The sequence below is a fragment of the Aedes aegypti genome, chromosome 1 (genome assembly GCF_002204515.2).
Source record: "Aedes aegypti strain LVP_AGWG chromosome 1, AaegL5.0 Primary Assembly, whole genome shotgun sequence".
NCBI lineage: Eukaryota > Metazoa > Arthropoda > Insecta > Diptera > Culicidae > Aedes > Aedes aegypti.
Window position 1 is genome coordinate 306,658,844 of NC_035107.1, and position 14,721 is coordinate 306,673,564.

Genomic DNA, 14,721 nt, shown 5'->3' on the forward strand with positions numbered 1-14,721 from the left:
AAAAAGTAAAACGTTTCATTTTTTTGCTTCATGCAAAATTATTTTTACCGAAATAATTTCAAGCGACAGCTCTCGCTGCTCGATTGGCTCACACTTTGACAGAAATGTCAGCTTCCGCGAATCTCTCTTATAAAGGATTTCTACGTAAAAGTATCGCAGGGCAGGTAGAGCCTGAGTGCCTTGAAAATAGGAACTTAGAGATCTTTTGCATGAAAAAAGATATCAAAGAGAGATAGACAGGAACCAAAAAAAAAAAGACCGAAAAATGACCAAACAGGAACCGAGAAAACAAAACGGAACCTGATAGGAGCCATGAGATAAATTTGATTCTGCACAGAATCAGACCAGAAATTTCATCAAGATCTAAGACTTTTTTTTTTGGAATTCTTCGTGACATTACGACAAGTATTACTGTATTGCGACAGTATTACTTACTGTATTTTCGAATTCTCTATGAATTTCATCATAAATTATTTCATTACCTGAAATAATCTCTGATGAAATTCATAGATAAAATAAAAAAATACAGCTAAACTGTCGCAACACGGTAATACTTGTCATAATGTTACGAAGATTTACAAAAAAAAAGTCTTAGGTATGGATGAAATGTCTGGATACTACTCCGAAGATTTCTTCAGTACATTTAGTGATTGTTTTCCATGGAATTCTTCCAATAATTTTGTTTTTCATGCCTCAAGAATTAAACCTGGATTTGTCCAAGGACAACTACATAAATGACTTTAGAGATCATCAAAAATTCATCCAAACAGTCTTTCAGAAACCTTCAGGAGACCACCAGGAGTTTCTCTCAAACTTCTTTTAGAAATTTGTCAAAAAAAGCCTTAAATCCTCCAGTGATTCTTCCACAATTTCCCTGGGACGTTCTCTAAGATTCCCGTTTAGAACGTTTTTCAAAGTTCAAACAATAACTTCTCCAGAGACACCTCCAGGAATTTTCTAGGATTTCCTATAAAATTGTGTTTCAGAGTTTTATTAAGATTTCAACTAGGAGTTTTAATCAGGATATCTTCAGAAATTGCTCCAGAGATTCCACCCACGATTTCTTCAGGACATTCTCCAGTAATTCTATGAAATTTTCTCGACGGAATCTTTAAAGATCTTTTCCAGGGCTTGTTCCAGGAATTCTTCCAAGAATGTTTTCAACGAAACATCAAGGATTTTTTTTCAGAAATTGTAAAAGAAGCTTCCAATAAAAAATACTTTAACGAAGCTTGTGCAAGTTCATCAGTCATCCCTAATGAACAAGGATTCCTGAAAAATATACTCATGGACTCGTGCTAAGATAATTGAAGAAAGTATCAATCGAATCTTTGAATTATACCCCGCGGGATTTTCTATAGAAATTCCTCGAAAAACATTGGACAGAATCCCTAAAGAAATGTAGGAACTATCGGAGGAATTACTGGAAATATTGTTAACTGGTGTGCCACCCTAAGTAAGGGTTTGAAGATTCCATTGTAATGTTTTTAGAAACCCCTTGAGAAATGTTAGGGAGAATGGCAGGAAAATTCTTTGGATGAAATGCTGAAGAAGTTCCTGAAGTTTTGGATTTTCTCGGAAGAAATTCGAAAGATCTCCTGCAGTGAAAAGTGGAGAATTCGGTTGAAGATAGTCTTTGGAAGAAAAAATCTAGATACCTGATGAAATTACTGGAGATGATAGCATTTCAATCAAGTATTACTCTAAGGATATCTTTGAAAATTACTTCAGAGAATTCCTCCTATGATTTCTTTCTAAAGTCCAGTGAAAAAATCCCCGAGCAAATTTTCAAAGAAATTATCCAGTACTTGTTTCAGGAAATTGCCAATTACAGTTTTTAAGACATTATTAGAGAAACACCAGGAAAATCCTAAACGTATTGCTGTAACAAATTCTCTAGTAAACTATGATGAAACTTCTGCAGAAAGTCCTCTCGCGAAAGTCTCTGAAAAACTAACTTTTGAGAATGTCTTGAAGGTTTCTCAAGATGAATTGCTAAAATAATGGATGGACCATAACAAAGCTGGTAGCGACTGAGTGTCTTGAAAATAAGAACTTTAGAGATGTCTTGTCTAAAAAAGAGACCATACAGGAATCAACAAAACAACATTAACGAAAATGAAACTCAACAGAAAACAGGATACAAATTTAAATCCTCATGGAATCAGAACAGACACTTTCTAGAAATTCCTCAACACCTTTCAACAGTTTAAACAGTTCGTATACCTGTATGTATTTTTTCATGAAATTTTCTCTGGGAATTTCATCAGACATTGATTCAGATGTTTGCCCAAACATTCAAATATTACTACGAAGATTTCGTTAGGGATTCATTTAGTGATTATTTCACATGGAATTCCTCCAATAATTCTCGTTAGGAATTTATCATGGAAGTTATAAATACTCCTGGATATTATCCGGTGATTCATCCATCGATTTAACAAGGACATCCTGCAAGACTCCCGTTTAGAACATCCTACAAAAATGTTCTTCTCTTGAATTTCCCACAGAACTGTCTTTTAGGATTTCTAAGAGATTTCTGTAGGAATTCTGCTAGTAATACTTTGAGCTATTTCTCATGTTTATGGCATTTTTCCAGGAGTTTTTTATGTATGTCTTCAGGAAAATGTCAATCGTGAGGGGTTTCTGAAGAAAATCTTCTGAAGGAGCTTTGAGTAACATCCTGCAAGATATTCTGAAGTAGTATTAATCAAAGTGGAGCCTTAACTAAACTGTTAAAGTTATCATGGCATTTTTTAGGATTCATTGAAAAACGATTGAATAAGCAGTAGTAATCATTGGATGAGATGCTGAAAAAGTCGCCGAAAAAAATTCTAGAGGAACTTAATGATGAATCACAGGCTGAATTTATCGAGGAAATTCTGAATATATTTTCTCAAATAACCCCTCGGGGAATTTTTAAAGCAATTCTAGAAGTAACCGTGGATAAAAAGTCGAAGGAATTCTAGTAAGGTTTCTTAAAAAAAAACCCTGACGAATTTCGTCAAAATCTTTGGAATTTGATTGAGATGAAATTTTCGGGATAATTGCTGTAGTATTTGCTAGTGTGAAACCTCAAATGAAATTTTGAAGGATCCATGGAGTTTTCACTTTAAAATTAATCGAGAATAAAGCGGGGGCCCAGATAGCCGTAGCGGTAAACGCGCAGCTATTCAGCATGACCAAGCTGAGGATCGTGGGTTCGAATCCCACCGGTCAAGGATCTTTTCGGGTTGGAAATTTTCTCGACTTCCCTGGGCATAGAGTATCTTCGTACCTGCCACACGATATACGATTATTATTGACGAAAGTTTTAAATAAATTTCTAGAACTATTCAAACATGAATCACTGGTCGAATTATTTAGTAATTCGTTAGAGTTCCTAAAAGATTTTCAGTAATAATCCCTGGAAACTAGCAGGAGAAATAACTGAGAAATCGGCGTAGGAACATTGGATCAAATCCTTACAAGAACTCTTGTCCTGTCTGAATCTTTGGATGATCTACTAAAGTAACTACATACTAAAAAAAATCCTCCAAATATTTTTTTCCAAATTTTTCAAAAAAATCCTAAGTTTTTGAAGCGATTTTTCTATCGATTCCACTAGGATTTTGTCCAAGATTCAACCAGTAATTTCTCCAGCAACGCTTCCACTGATTTCTAATGATTTCTTCCGGAATTGTCGTTAGACTTTTTTTTTCATCCTCTTTACCTTTAGAAACTCCACTCAAGATTTCTTCAGGAAGTTTCCCAGAAAATCGTTGAGAAATTTCCAAAGGAAATATTCTAAGAATTTATTCCGGAATTAGAACTTAAAAAATCTGCTAGAGAAACAACTGGAGAAATCGGTACAAGAATAAGTGAAAAACCTCTGATGTAAATAGGGGAAATTTTTCAGAATACCTTCTGTGGAAATTATTGAAGAAAAATTCGGGATAAATTCCTTTAATTATTTCTTATAAAACCATACGAGAATTTCTGGACCAATTTTTAGAGGAGTTTGTCGGAAATCTTTAGAGAGATGCCTGAAGGAGCTTCTGAAAGCATTCCAGAATAAATTTCTGGAGAAATCACTAGAATTGTTGAAGCTTTTGCTCGAAGAATCTGAAAAGGAATTCCTGACATTCTTTAACCTGACAAATGGTTAATCCATCAGGTTTGCGTTTTACTAATAACATGCAATTACAAATACAGCTATTAAGAATATTAAGAGTCTGAAAGTTTCTCTGAAGCCTCTAGATTTATGAATTACGAGACTTTAGAGAACTTCCATTGAAAATTGAGACTTTTTAGACTTGCAATAAAATAGAGACCACGACTTAGTATCTAAAAAGAGACCTGCTACCAGCCCCACCATCCCAAATTGTACCTAAGTGCAATCTTCTGTTAAACGGTGTAATCAACGAAAATTTTACGGGTCCCAGTGTCCTCCCCTCCCTGGTGCACGTCACTGACCGACGTCAAGTACACCAGCACTATGCGCTGTACGAAGGAAATAAAAACTAAAGACGAAGAGAAGCACCCGAAACGGGATCTCTCTTTCGGGTTGCAGATTTTTTTCCATTCCCTCCCCTCCCCGGAAACCCATTTGCCCCCTACCATCCCTTTGATTCGTTTCGCCTTGTGCTCTTCCATGGTGGATGAATCTACCCAACAATAAAAGCAACTATTTTTTGCCCAAACGGGATTTCGACTGTGAATAATCCGAATAATCTTTGTCTTTTACCTCCGATACCGATTCCTCGTCCGATTCCGAAGAGTCCGAAACCCGGGGCTGGAACTCGGAGAACGTCGTCTCCGTGTCGGACTTGTGCTCCGGGGACGAGTGCTGGCTGCTTGACTGCTGTCTTCCTGCTCCTCCACCACCACCACCCCCGGAAGATGTCGTTCCGGAGGGGGCGGAATTGTTACTTCCTGTCGCTGCTGTTATTGTTGACATTGCATTATTTGCCACTTCACCGCGACTATTGTTGGAATTGGTTGCACTTCCGGTCGTTACTCCGACTTCCGGCGGGGCACGACACGAATTATTCTGGTGCTGCTGCTGCTGTTTCGGATTATTCCCTTTGGCAGCAGCAGTTCCTGCACTTCCCACTGAAACTCCGTTACCACCAATACCACTACCACTAATTCCACTTCGATTGCTCACACCAACACTAGCACCGCTATTACCAACACTACCACTACCACTACTACCGTTGGATGACGAAGTAGGCTGCGGCTGCTGCTGCTTCGAATTCGATTGATTCACCAGCGAAGATTTCTTCGCACTGCCTCTACCAGATTTGTCCCGGTTCTTCGTTCCGGATTGTTCCGCATTCTGCATCTTGTCCGGCACCGGTTCCGAACGCCGGACACATTCAACTCGCGTTTGACGCACTTTTCGGCCCTCTTGGGGTTCTGGTTCGCCCGGAAATTGCTCGCAACTGAAACACACTACTTCTTTCTGAACACCGTTCCGTCGTGTCGTTGTTCTCAAAGCTGATTATTTGATGGGCGACGACGATTTTTCGCCATATTCGATTTTCCACTGACTGACTGATGCGGGAGCGAGAGGGGTCTGTTGCTGTCCTGCTCGCGCCTTCGGTGCGGATCGGGGGCAGCCTTTCGTCACATCCGGTGTTTTCAAGCGAGCAATTTGACAGTTCGGTTGACGGGACGGCGGTGGGATAGTGGGAGATTAGGAAATTTAACGGTGGTCAAAATTGAGTATCTTCATCAAGGCGCCATCGAATCGACCGAAATGCGGGGTGGGAATCGGCCGCTGCAACGTCGCATCGCTGAAGAGGGTGGGTAGGTGTCTTTAAAATGTTACAGCTCATACAAAATTTGCAAAATATCAATACAAAATGCTTTACGAGGGGTGGGTGAGTGTCGAAAACGGCCATTTTTTGCGTTATGAAATTTGTGAATAAATCCATAGAAATTTACCATGGACCAATGCCAGGCATTCGCCTGAACGCTGCTGTTTGACATCATTTCTGCTGAGATACCTTCAATGTGATCACTTATCTGGGACCTGGATATACATTTTTCGACTGGGAAGCGAACGTGTGATGTGATTTTATCAGCAATATTCCGAAGTACCGAGATACTTTAGTGGGACAACGACGTCCCCCGTAGCATCCAGTCTGTCTATTCTTCGGAAAACAAACTTGCCATTCTGCTTGTCATTTTCGTCTGCTTCTGTGGGCTCCCTGCGGCAATGATGATCAACGTAAATGAAGTCAATGGGAGCTTGCATGGTCCGAAGGCACCCGAGATACAGTGCATGCTATTTTCAGCAATTCTCGAAAACTTATTCATACAGACCCAAGTCAAAAAAGTATACAAACTTACTTTATCGATCCTACGTGTTAAGCAGGCGGAATTCTACACGTACCGCTCTGTACCAACTCAACTTTTCACTTTTAGAACGTTTAATTTCCGGATTTACAAAACGACGAAAGTAACATCACAGACAAACAGACGTCACACTCTCCTCATTGTCCATCGACCACCATTTTAACGGTCGATTCAAAAATATGGTATGTGGCCAATCCGCCACCCGCAGCGCTCGCATCGTATTCGTTCGTGTTTGACGTTTACACACTACCGCCATCTGTTGGCCCGTCGGCCAAACACACCGATTTTAGCATTGGGCGTACATGTCCTCGCGACTATGATTTTGATCGAGATTTGTTCTAAGAGTTACGTCTGTTTGTCTGTGGTAATATTTTCAACTTTCGCAACCTAACCACTACTTTCGCCGCCCTGCTATATGGAGAGACAAAGTGACTTAACCACGAATCAAAACAAAACACTACTTGAGCCGATTTTACACTGGTAGAAAAACGTCGAAAGTAACTGAATGAAACGGCTTATCATTTTCTTATAATTATTTTTGAGGGAAATAATATAAACTACCTAGTTTTTGAACGTGAGCTGAGTGTATGCAAAATTTGACCGAAGTACACAGCAAAAAAATGTTAAAAAAGTTATTCATTTTAAAACAGTTTTAGAAGATAGATTGTGATTTTTCCTAATTAATTTTCTCAAAACCATATAAAAGTTACTTACGTCGATTTGAAAAAATAATCGAGAATTGTTTGTTGAAGGTGATACTTCAAGGCGGGGAGTATGTTTGGACAAACACTATTGTGCTACCGGCGGAGTGCCCTACCCTATCCTATACATCATCATCACTTTAGTATTAGACACAACGTAGGATAAGCTAGATGTACATCTATTGTGATCGTTATTTTATCAACGAGTATTTACACTGTACGGAGTTTTTGGGCGTACCACTTGATCGATCAACTTGTTTTTATTAAATAGTGGTTTTCACGCCCGATGGTATGGGTGACCTAGTGTAGATGTAGTTGTGAACCTTAGAGGAAAATAATATGCACTCAGTCTCGAAAAACACCCAGAATCCGTGTATAAATTTTTCAAATTGGGTAATATTTCCATATGTATTTTGATGAGTCTGGAAAGCGTGTGCAAGTTTCTTTGAGGAAAACAAAAACAAACTGTGTATGACGAGCGTATGCTAGTCTACGTGTGTTCAAATGTCACTAAGCTTTATAGCATGCATCTAGGACAGGACGTGACAGCTCAACTAAGACTGCCCCGTTGTTTTTCAGTCAATAACCTCGACGATACAAAAGCCAGTGCTACCAGTATGCTTTTTAAGCAAATCGTTTTAACAAATTCAAGCACCAAGGCTCATAAGGGTTTATTCACAAATTTCATAACGCCAAAAATGGCCATTTTCGACACCCACCCACCCCCTCGTAACGCTTTTTGTATGAATAGTTTACAAATTTTGTATGAGCCGTAACATCACGAGGACACCCACCCACCCCCTTCAGCGTTATGAAATTTGTGAATGGGCCCTAAGTTGGTTGTTTATTGCACGCTTCATTTATTTAGTGCAATAGAAGTTGCTAGCTATTTTCAAAATCAGGTTTATATTCAAATTGGAGATATTTTAAAGAGAAAGTTGATACGATTTTCATTATATTGCTCTCAATGAAGAATTTTAAATTATTTTAGCATTGTAGGAGCATATGCGGTAAACTTAGCTTCAAATATAAAAAAAATCAAAACAAAAACATATCATAAAATATTTTAAAACTTTTGATTAAAACTCTTTTTATTGAAGCTTGTTTTGCTACTGAAAAGGAATCGATAAACAAGGGGAATGCCTCTCTCCACCATTGGAAATCTTACAACGGTTTTGGGCGGAACTAATCTACTTGATCGATATTAATCGAGCTTAGAGCAGTTTTTCCGTGTTGGCTGATCTTATGCATCTTAAATCCGGTTAGAAATGCTTAGAAACGGATATTTATTCCGCGATCTGACAAATGTCAAAATCAGTGTCCTGACGTTTTTCGTATAACATATGAAAAGTGTCCACGAGCTTTTTGTTGATAAACCTATTATACAATGCCGAACATGAGTTTATCCTATATTCCATGCTCCTACACAAGCCAATTTTTATTGATTTTTTTTTGTTTGTATCAGATTGCTTTGAACTCTACTGTTCCAAAAAAATAAGTACAATATTCATCCATGAAAAAGTCAAAATAGATTTTTTACAGAAAATGCTTAACCTGTTTTCGAATGTTATGCGAGACAATTCGCAACGTGTTAATGTTTGCGTCGCTTTTGCGAAATCAAAGTGAGTTTGAGTTTAACGCAAGGTTTAAAGTGGTTAAAAGTAAAATTTAATAAAAGTTTGCACCGAAAAAGTAAAAACAAAATGGTAAGTAGTAAAGGGTGTCTACTACCTAAAAAATCCTCGGAATTATAAGAAAATTTGATCCAACCGGGAACCATTTTGGAATTCTCAGGGCAACAATTAGGGAAATTATTTTGAATCAGTAAAATCGCGTCTCCGGCTGAAAGTCGGAATTATCTACACGCAAAAACCGATTTTTCTCTGAACCTAACGTAAAGAAATTTCTCGCCAATTCCTTGCAGAAATTTTCTACAGCGACTTCCATTTGAACTGACATTTTTCTTTTCAACTGCGTACTGCGATCAGAAAAAAGCGCTTTCTTGATCGATTCCTTGCAGAAATTTTGCATGCATCAAGATAGGCCAAGAAATTACTTGTCAGCAGCGAATCAGGCTTGAACTAGTAACACGGCTGGATCAGCAACAAAGTGCCCTGTTGCAATCCAACTCAACGATGTGAAAGTAGGCCTTTGCCAATACGACCAATGATAAGTGGTCTTTTTTGACAGGCAATTGGTTTCGTTTTTGTACTTTGACCTGGGGCCCATTCACAAATTTCATAAAGCTGGACCCAAGTAACATTGGAAGCTGTACAACGGTTTATTCAGCTAAATAGAGACTGCATTTAAGCTGAATAAGCTGTTGTTAAGCTATCAATGTTACTTGGGGAGGGGGTGGGTGGGAGTCCTAGTGATGTTACAGGTCGTACAAAAACAGAAAAATATCAATACAAAAAGGTGGGTGTCCAAAATCTCGCATAACTTGTGATCTCGCCCTAAAAGCCATTGGTAACCATGTGTGTAGCTCGTTATTTCTGAGGATTTGAATGGATTTACACGTTATTTGGCAACGCTATGGTGAAGAAATAATTATTCTGTACCTGATAGTGGTGTTGACTTGAATGCTTATTCATTCGTTTGCTCCAGGCCCATGACAACCATATAACGATACACAGTGTTCTTCGTAGCCAGGATGTCCCGGGCAATAAGTGAATATCGCCCACTGTCAGTTGTAAGAACTGTGAAAATAAAGACCATTGTTTTGTTTAATTGTTTGCTATGGTTTGATTATCAATTTTTGATATTGTTAAATTAGCTAATATTGTGCCAAAAAGTTGAAGCACATTTAACATTTCGATGGTTTTGGAAGGAGAGCAAACATTAAAAGGCATCATGCAAGCCTCCAAGCAAGCAATCAGTGATTTGGTTGCGACTCTTGCTCGATTATGGATCATAAACATTAAACAAAACTTCGCATTCTGATTGCACTCTCGATTCAAATCACCCGAAAATGAGTTAACACATGGAGATGTTGGCTACGCTGAAAGTCGTCCCGTGCCATGGGCCTGGTTTGCTCAGAAACAACGAGCTACACACATGGTTACCAATGGCTTTTAGAACGTTATCCCAGATGAAGCGAAAAAAATTTTGTAACATTTGAAAAGGGCCTATCTGTAAAACGTAAACATTGAGAAATTCTCAATTGAAGATTCCATACCATATTTAAAATTCCTATTTTAAACCCATTAGCATTTTTACTAGTTTCAAACCTGTGTTCGACACCCATTAAAGTCTGTTGCGCGTCACATAATGTTTCAAATCTCAAATAATACAACAACTCGTAAAAATTGTTGAATTCAAACATCATCGGCAGATAGGCCCTTTTATGAATCTTCAAACCAGTTAGGCCCTTTGATTGAACGTGGTTTCAGTTAGGCCCTTTTATAATTTGCTAATTTTATGGATTTTTGAATTGGTTTGCATAAATCTTGAACAAAATTTAGCGATTATGTGAAAAAACACTATATAATAGCTAAATATTGGAAATTTTCGGTTGAAGATTCAGTACCATATTGATTATTCCTATTTCAAACCCATTCGTTTTTTACTAGTTTCATACTTGGGGAAGATCCAAAAATGACCTCCATCGTTTTTGGGGTTTCTAGAACTCTCCTACCCCCTCTGTCACGCTTTTTCCAATACCCAATCCATGCACTTGTCACATTTTCGTACATCCCCTCATTGGAGGAGACCCCAATTGATTGACGTCATTTTTGGATAACCCCTTGTGTTCGACACCTATAATGGTCTATTACGTGGCTCACAACGATTTGAATTTCAAATAGCACAACAACTTGTAAAAATAGTTCAATTTAAACATCATCCGCAGATAGGCCCTTTTACGAATTTTCAAACCAGTTAGGCCCTTTTTGAATTTGCTAATTTTATTGATTATTGAAGTGATTTGCATAAATCTTCGACAAAATTTAATGAGTATGTGAGAAAAACACACAATATCATAATAGCTAAATATTGGAAACTATTCTATAAAAAATCAGCAGCATATGGATTATTGATATTTCAAACCCATTCACTTTTTTTACTAGTTTTATATTTGTGTTTGACACTCATTATGGTTTATTACGTAGCCCAGAACGTTAGAAATCTCAAATAGCATAACGACTCGTGAAAATATTCCCGAGATGAACTAGCCTAGGGCTAAAAATCTCGTTAATAAAGTCAAACCAACCATCGTGAAAATGGTTGCATTCAAATATCATCAGCAGTTAGGCTCTTTAATGAATCTTCAAATCAATTAGGCCCTTTCAGTTAGGCCCTTCGATTGGACATGGTTTCGGTAGGCCCCTCCAGTTAGGCCCTTTTATTAAACATAGCTCCAGTTAGGCCCTTTTGGAGTTTGTTGATTTTATTGCTTATTGAAGTGATTTTCATAGTTCTTAAATATTTAAAATCAAGCGAGAGAAACACAATGTAATAGCTGAATGTTGGATATTCTCGGTTGAAGATTCAGTATCTTATTGATTATATCTATTTCAAACCCATTCACTTTTTTACTTGTATTATACTTTGGGGCCTTTCTTAGCCAAAGCAAAGCTATTCTGAAGGTATCTGAGTTCCATTCCCGGTCGGTCCAGGTTTTTTCGTAATGGAAATTTCCTTTACTTTCCTGAACATAGAGTACCTTCGTACTTGTCACACGATATACGAATGCGAAAATGGCAACTTGTCAAAGAAAGCTCTCAGTTTATAAGTGTGAAAGTACTCATTGAACACAAAGCTTAGAAGCAGGCTCTGTCCCAGTGAGGACGTAATGCCAAGAAGAAGTATAAGAAGAATTCTTGCAGGGCTGTTACAAAAACAAACGAATTTGTTTTTGTGAAAATCGCGACTTTTGAATTTCGATCCATATGGGGGGGTCTGCAGCCTTGAGGTTACGCTTTCGCTTCATAAGCGGAAGATCATGGGTTCGATTCCCAGCCCCTCCACAAAAAAAAACCGTCCAGCCACCAGAAGACGCCTCACGGAGGACCGTGCTTTGGGGAGCACATCCATCCTCCGTCAGTATCAGATGGTGACTGAGACATACTGACCCTCTTCGCAGGCAGCTAGCCTCACTAACAGCAGAGCTCTCTCCTACCTGCTCGGTGTGAGATAGATCTGTATCGGTAAAGAAGCTACAGATCAACTGATTCCGGCACAGTAGTGGCCATAAGTACAAAATGCCTCAAAAAAAAAAAAAAAACCAAAAAACAAAAAACTCGATCCACAACTAGAGGCAACAAATAAAAATTATTCAAAATTTTTAATGTAATTTTTTTTTCAGGATAAAAAACAGTTTTTCTACTAACTTTGCATTAAGATTATGATAAAACTAGTAAAAAATAGAATGAGCTTGAAATGGGAATCAATATAGTACTGAATCTTCAATAAAGAATTTTTAATATTCAATGCTGATTTTCTCACATAATCGATTGATTTTGTTCATAAACTTTGAAAATCACTTCAATAATTAATAAAATTAACAAGTTCCAAAAGGGCCTAACTGGAACTAACTTTTATAGAAGGGCCTAACTGAAACCATGTTCAATCAAAGGGCCTAACTGGTTTGCAGACTCGTTAAAGGGCCTATCTGCCGATGATGTTTGAATTCAACCATTTTCACGAGTTGTTTTGTTATTTAAGATTTAAAACGTTATGGGCCACCTAGTAGACTATTATGAGTGTCGAACACAAGCATAAAACTAGTAAATAGGAGAAAGGGGTTGAAATATGAATAATCAATATAGTACTGAATCTTCAACAAAGAATTTTCAATATTCAATGTTGATTTTCCCACATAATCGATTGATTTTGTTCAAAAACTTTGAAAATAACTTCAATAATCAATAAAATTAACAAATTCCAAAAGGGCCTAACTGGAACTATGTTTAATAAAAGGGCCTAACTGGAGGGGCCTAACTAAAACCCTGTTCAATCAAAGGGCCTAACTGGTTTGAAGACTCGTAAAAGGGCCTATCTGCCGATGATGTTTGAATTCAACATTTTTTACTAGTTTTAATGTTATATAAGATTTAAGACGTTACGTGGCCCAGTAATAGACTATGAGTGTCGAACAAAAGTTTAAAATTATTAAATGGCAATGAGTTTAAAATAGTAACAATCAACATGTTAGGGCCGTTCAAATATTACGTAACGCAACAGGGGGAGGGAGGGGGTCTAACATAGTGTTACGGTCCATACAAGAATTTAAAATTTTCCATACAAAAGCTGTTACTTGGGGGTGGGAGGGGGTCTAAAATTGGAAAATTTTGCGTTACGTAATATTTGAATGAACCCTTACAGAATCTTCAATCGAGCATTTCTCAATTTTTACGTTATGCTGATAGACCCTTTTCAAATATTTCACTAGGTTCCATTATGTGAGAAAACACTATACAATGGCTAAATATTGAAAAATATTGGGAAAATTAAAAATGCACGAAAGGGCCAATCTGAATTTGAAGGAAATTTTCAGTTAGGCCCTTTTATGACCAGTTAGGCTCTCTTAGTTTCACCATTTTCAGATAGGCCCTTTAAAATTTGAATAAAATTACCATTAATAATGCATTTTGCATGCCCGTAAGAGTATGTAGGAGTAATTTACGTAAAAAATGATACGAATAATGAATAATCAAGTTTGTTTACATTTTGAAGTTAGGCCCTTTTCAAATGTTACGCTAGATTTCTCCGTGTGCGTTTTGAGCAGGGTAGTGATCCTTTATAGAGAGATAAGCGGAAGTAAAATGGAATGTAATTGTAATTGGAATGATTTGGCAACACACCAGCAGTGCTGATTTCGCTCGGCGTCGAGAATAATATTGTAACACGGACATGACTGAGGAAGTCATTGCTATAAAGTGTATTTTGTTTCGTTATAGATCTTTGAGCTACATATCAAAACTAATAAACAGCCGAAAAAATCAAAAACTAAAAATCACATTTACAAAATTTCAAAAAAGTAAAACATTTCATTTTTTTGGTTCATGCAAAATTACTTTTACCGAAATAATTTCAAGCGGATTACATTACTCCTCCAGAAAAGTTCAAAACAAACATAACGCATGTTCGTTTGGCTCACACTTTGACAGCTCTCGCTGCTCGATTGGCTTACACTTTGACAGAAATGTAAGCTTCCGCGTATCTCTCTTATAAAGGATTTCTAGTGCAGGGGGGGGGGGGGGGGGTATACGCAACGAGGTTTGCCTACCGTTCATGTTTTGTGGGTGTATTCGTTTGGTTCACAACGCTGCTAGGCATCCCGCTGTTTGAGTGTTGAAATGCATCAACATTTCTCGCAAAACTTCTGATCTCGCCCTAAAAGCCATTGGTAACCATGTGTGTAGCTCGTTGTTTCTGAGCATTTCAATGGATTTTCATGCTAATTAACAACGCTATGGGGAAGAAAGGATCGTTATCTACCTGCCCGTGATGTTGGTTTGGATGCTTATTCTTTCTTTTGCTCAGAAACAACGAGCTACACACGTGGCTACCAATGGCTTTTAGGGCGTTATCTCAGAGTATGCGAGATTTACCGTCTTGCATGGCCCGCGTTGCGACCTGTGCTGTTTGGGTCGGCCCGCCCGAGAGATGATTGTTAGGCGAGCTTTGTTTGTAGTTGACAGCCGTACACCCACCCTGGTTTTGAGAAACAAAA

General features: G+C 37.9%; 1 protein-coding gene across 5 annotated transcripts in view; it reads right to left on the reverse strand.

Annotated features, from left to right (window-relative positions):
- Positions 1-5,547, reverse strand: part of LOC5565160 (ankyrin repeat and KH domain-containing protein mask) — a 146,853-nt gene extending 141,306 nt beyond the window's left edge. For 4 of the 5 annotated variants that reach the window (XM_021838443.1, XM_021838442.1, XM_021838445.1 and 1 more), the window contains exon 1: positions 4,727-5,547. In XM_021838443.1, the coding sequence (XP_021694135.1) occupies positions 4,727-5,326 (600 nt within the window). In that variant the 5' untranslated portion in view covers positions 5,327-5,547. The remainder of the gene's footprint in view (positions 1-4,726) is intronic. The other variant, XM_021838444.1, reaches the window with a different exon arrangement.
- Between the last annotated feature and the right edge of the window lie 9,174 nt (positions 5,548-14,721).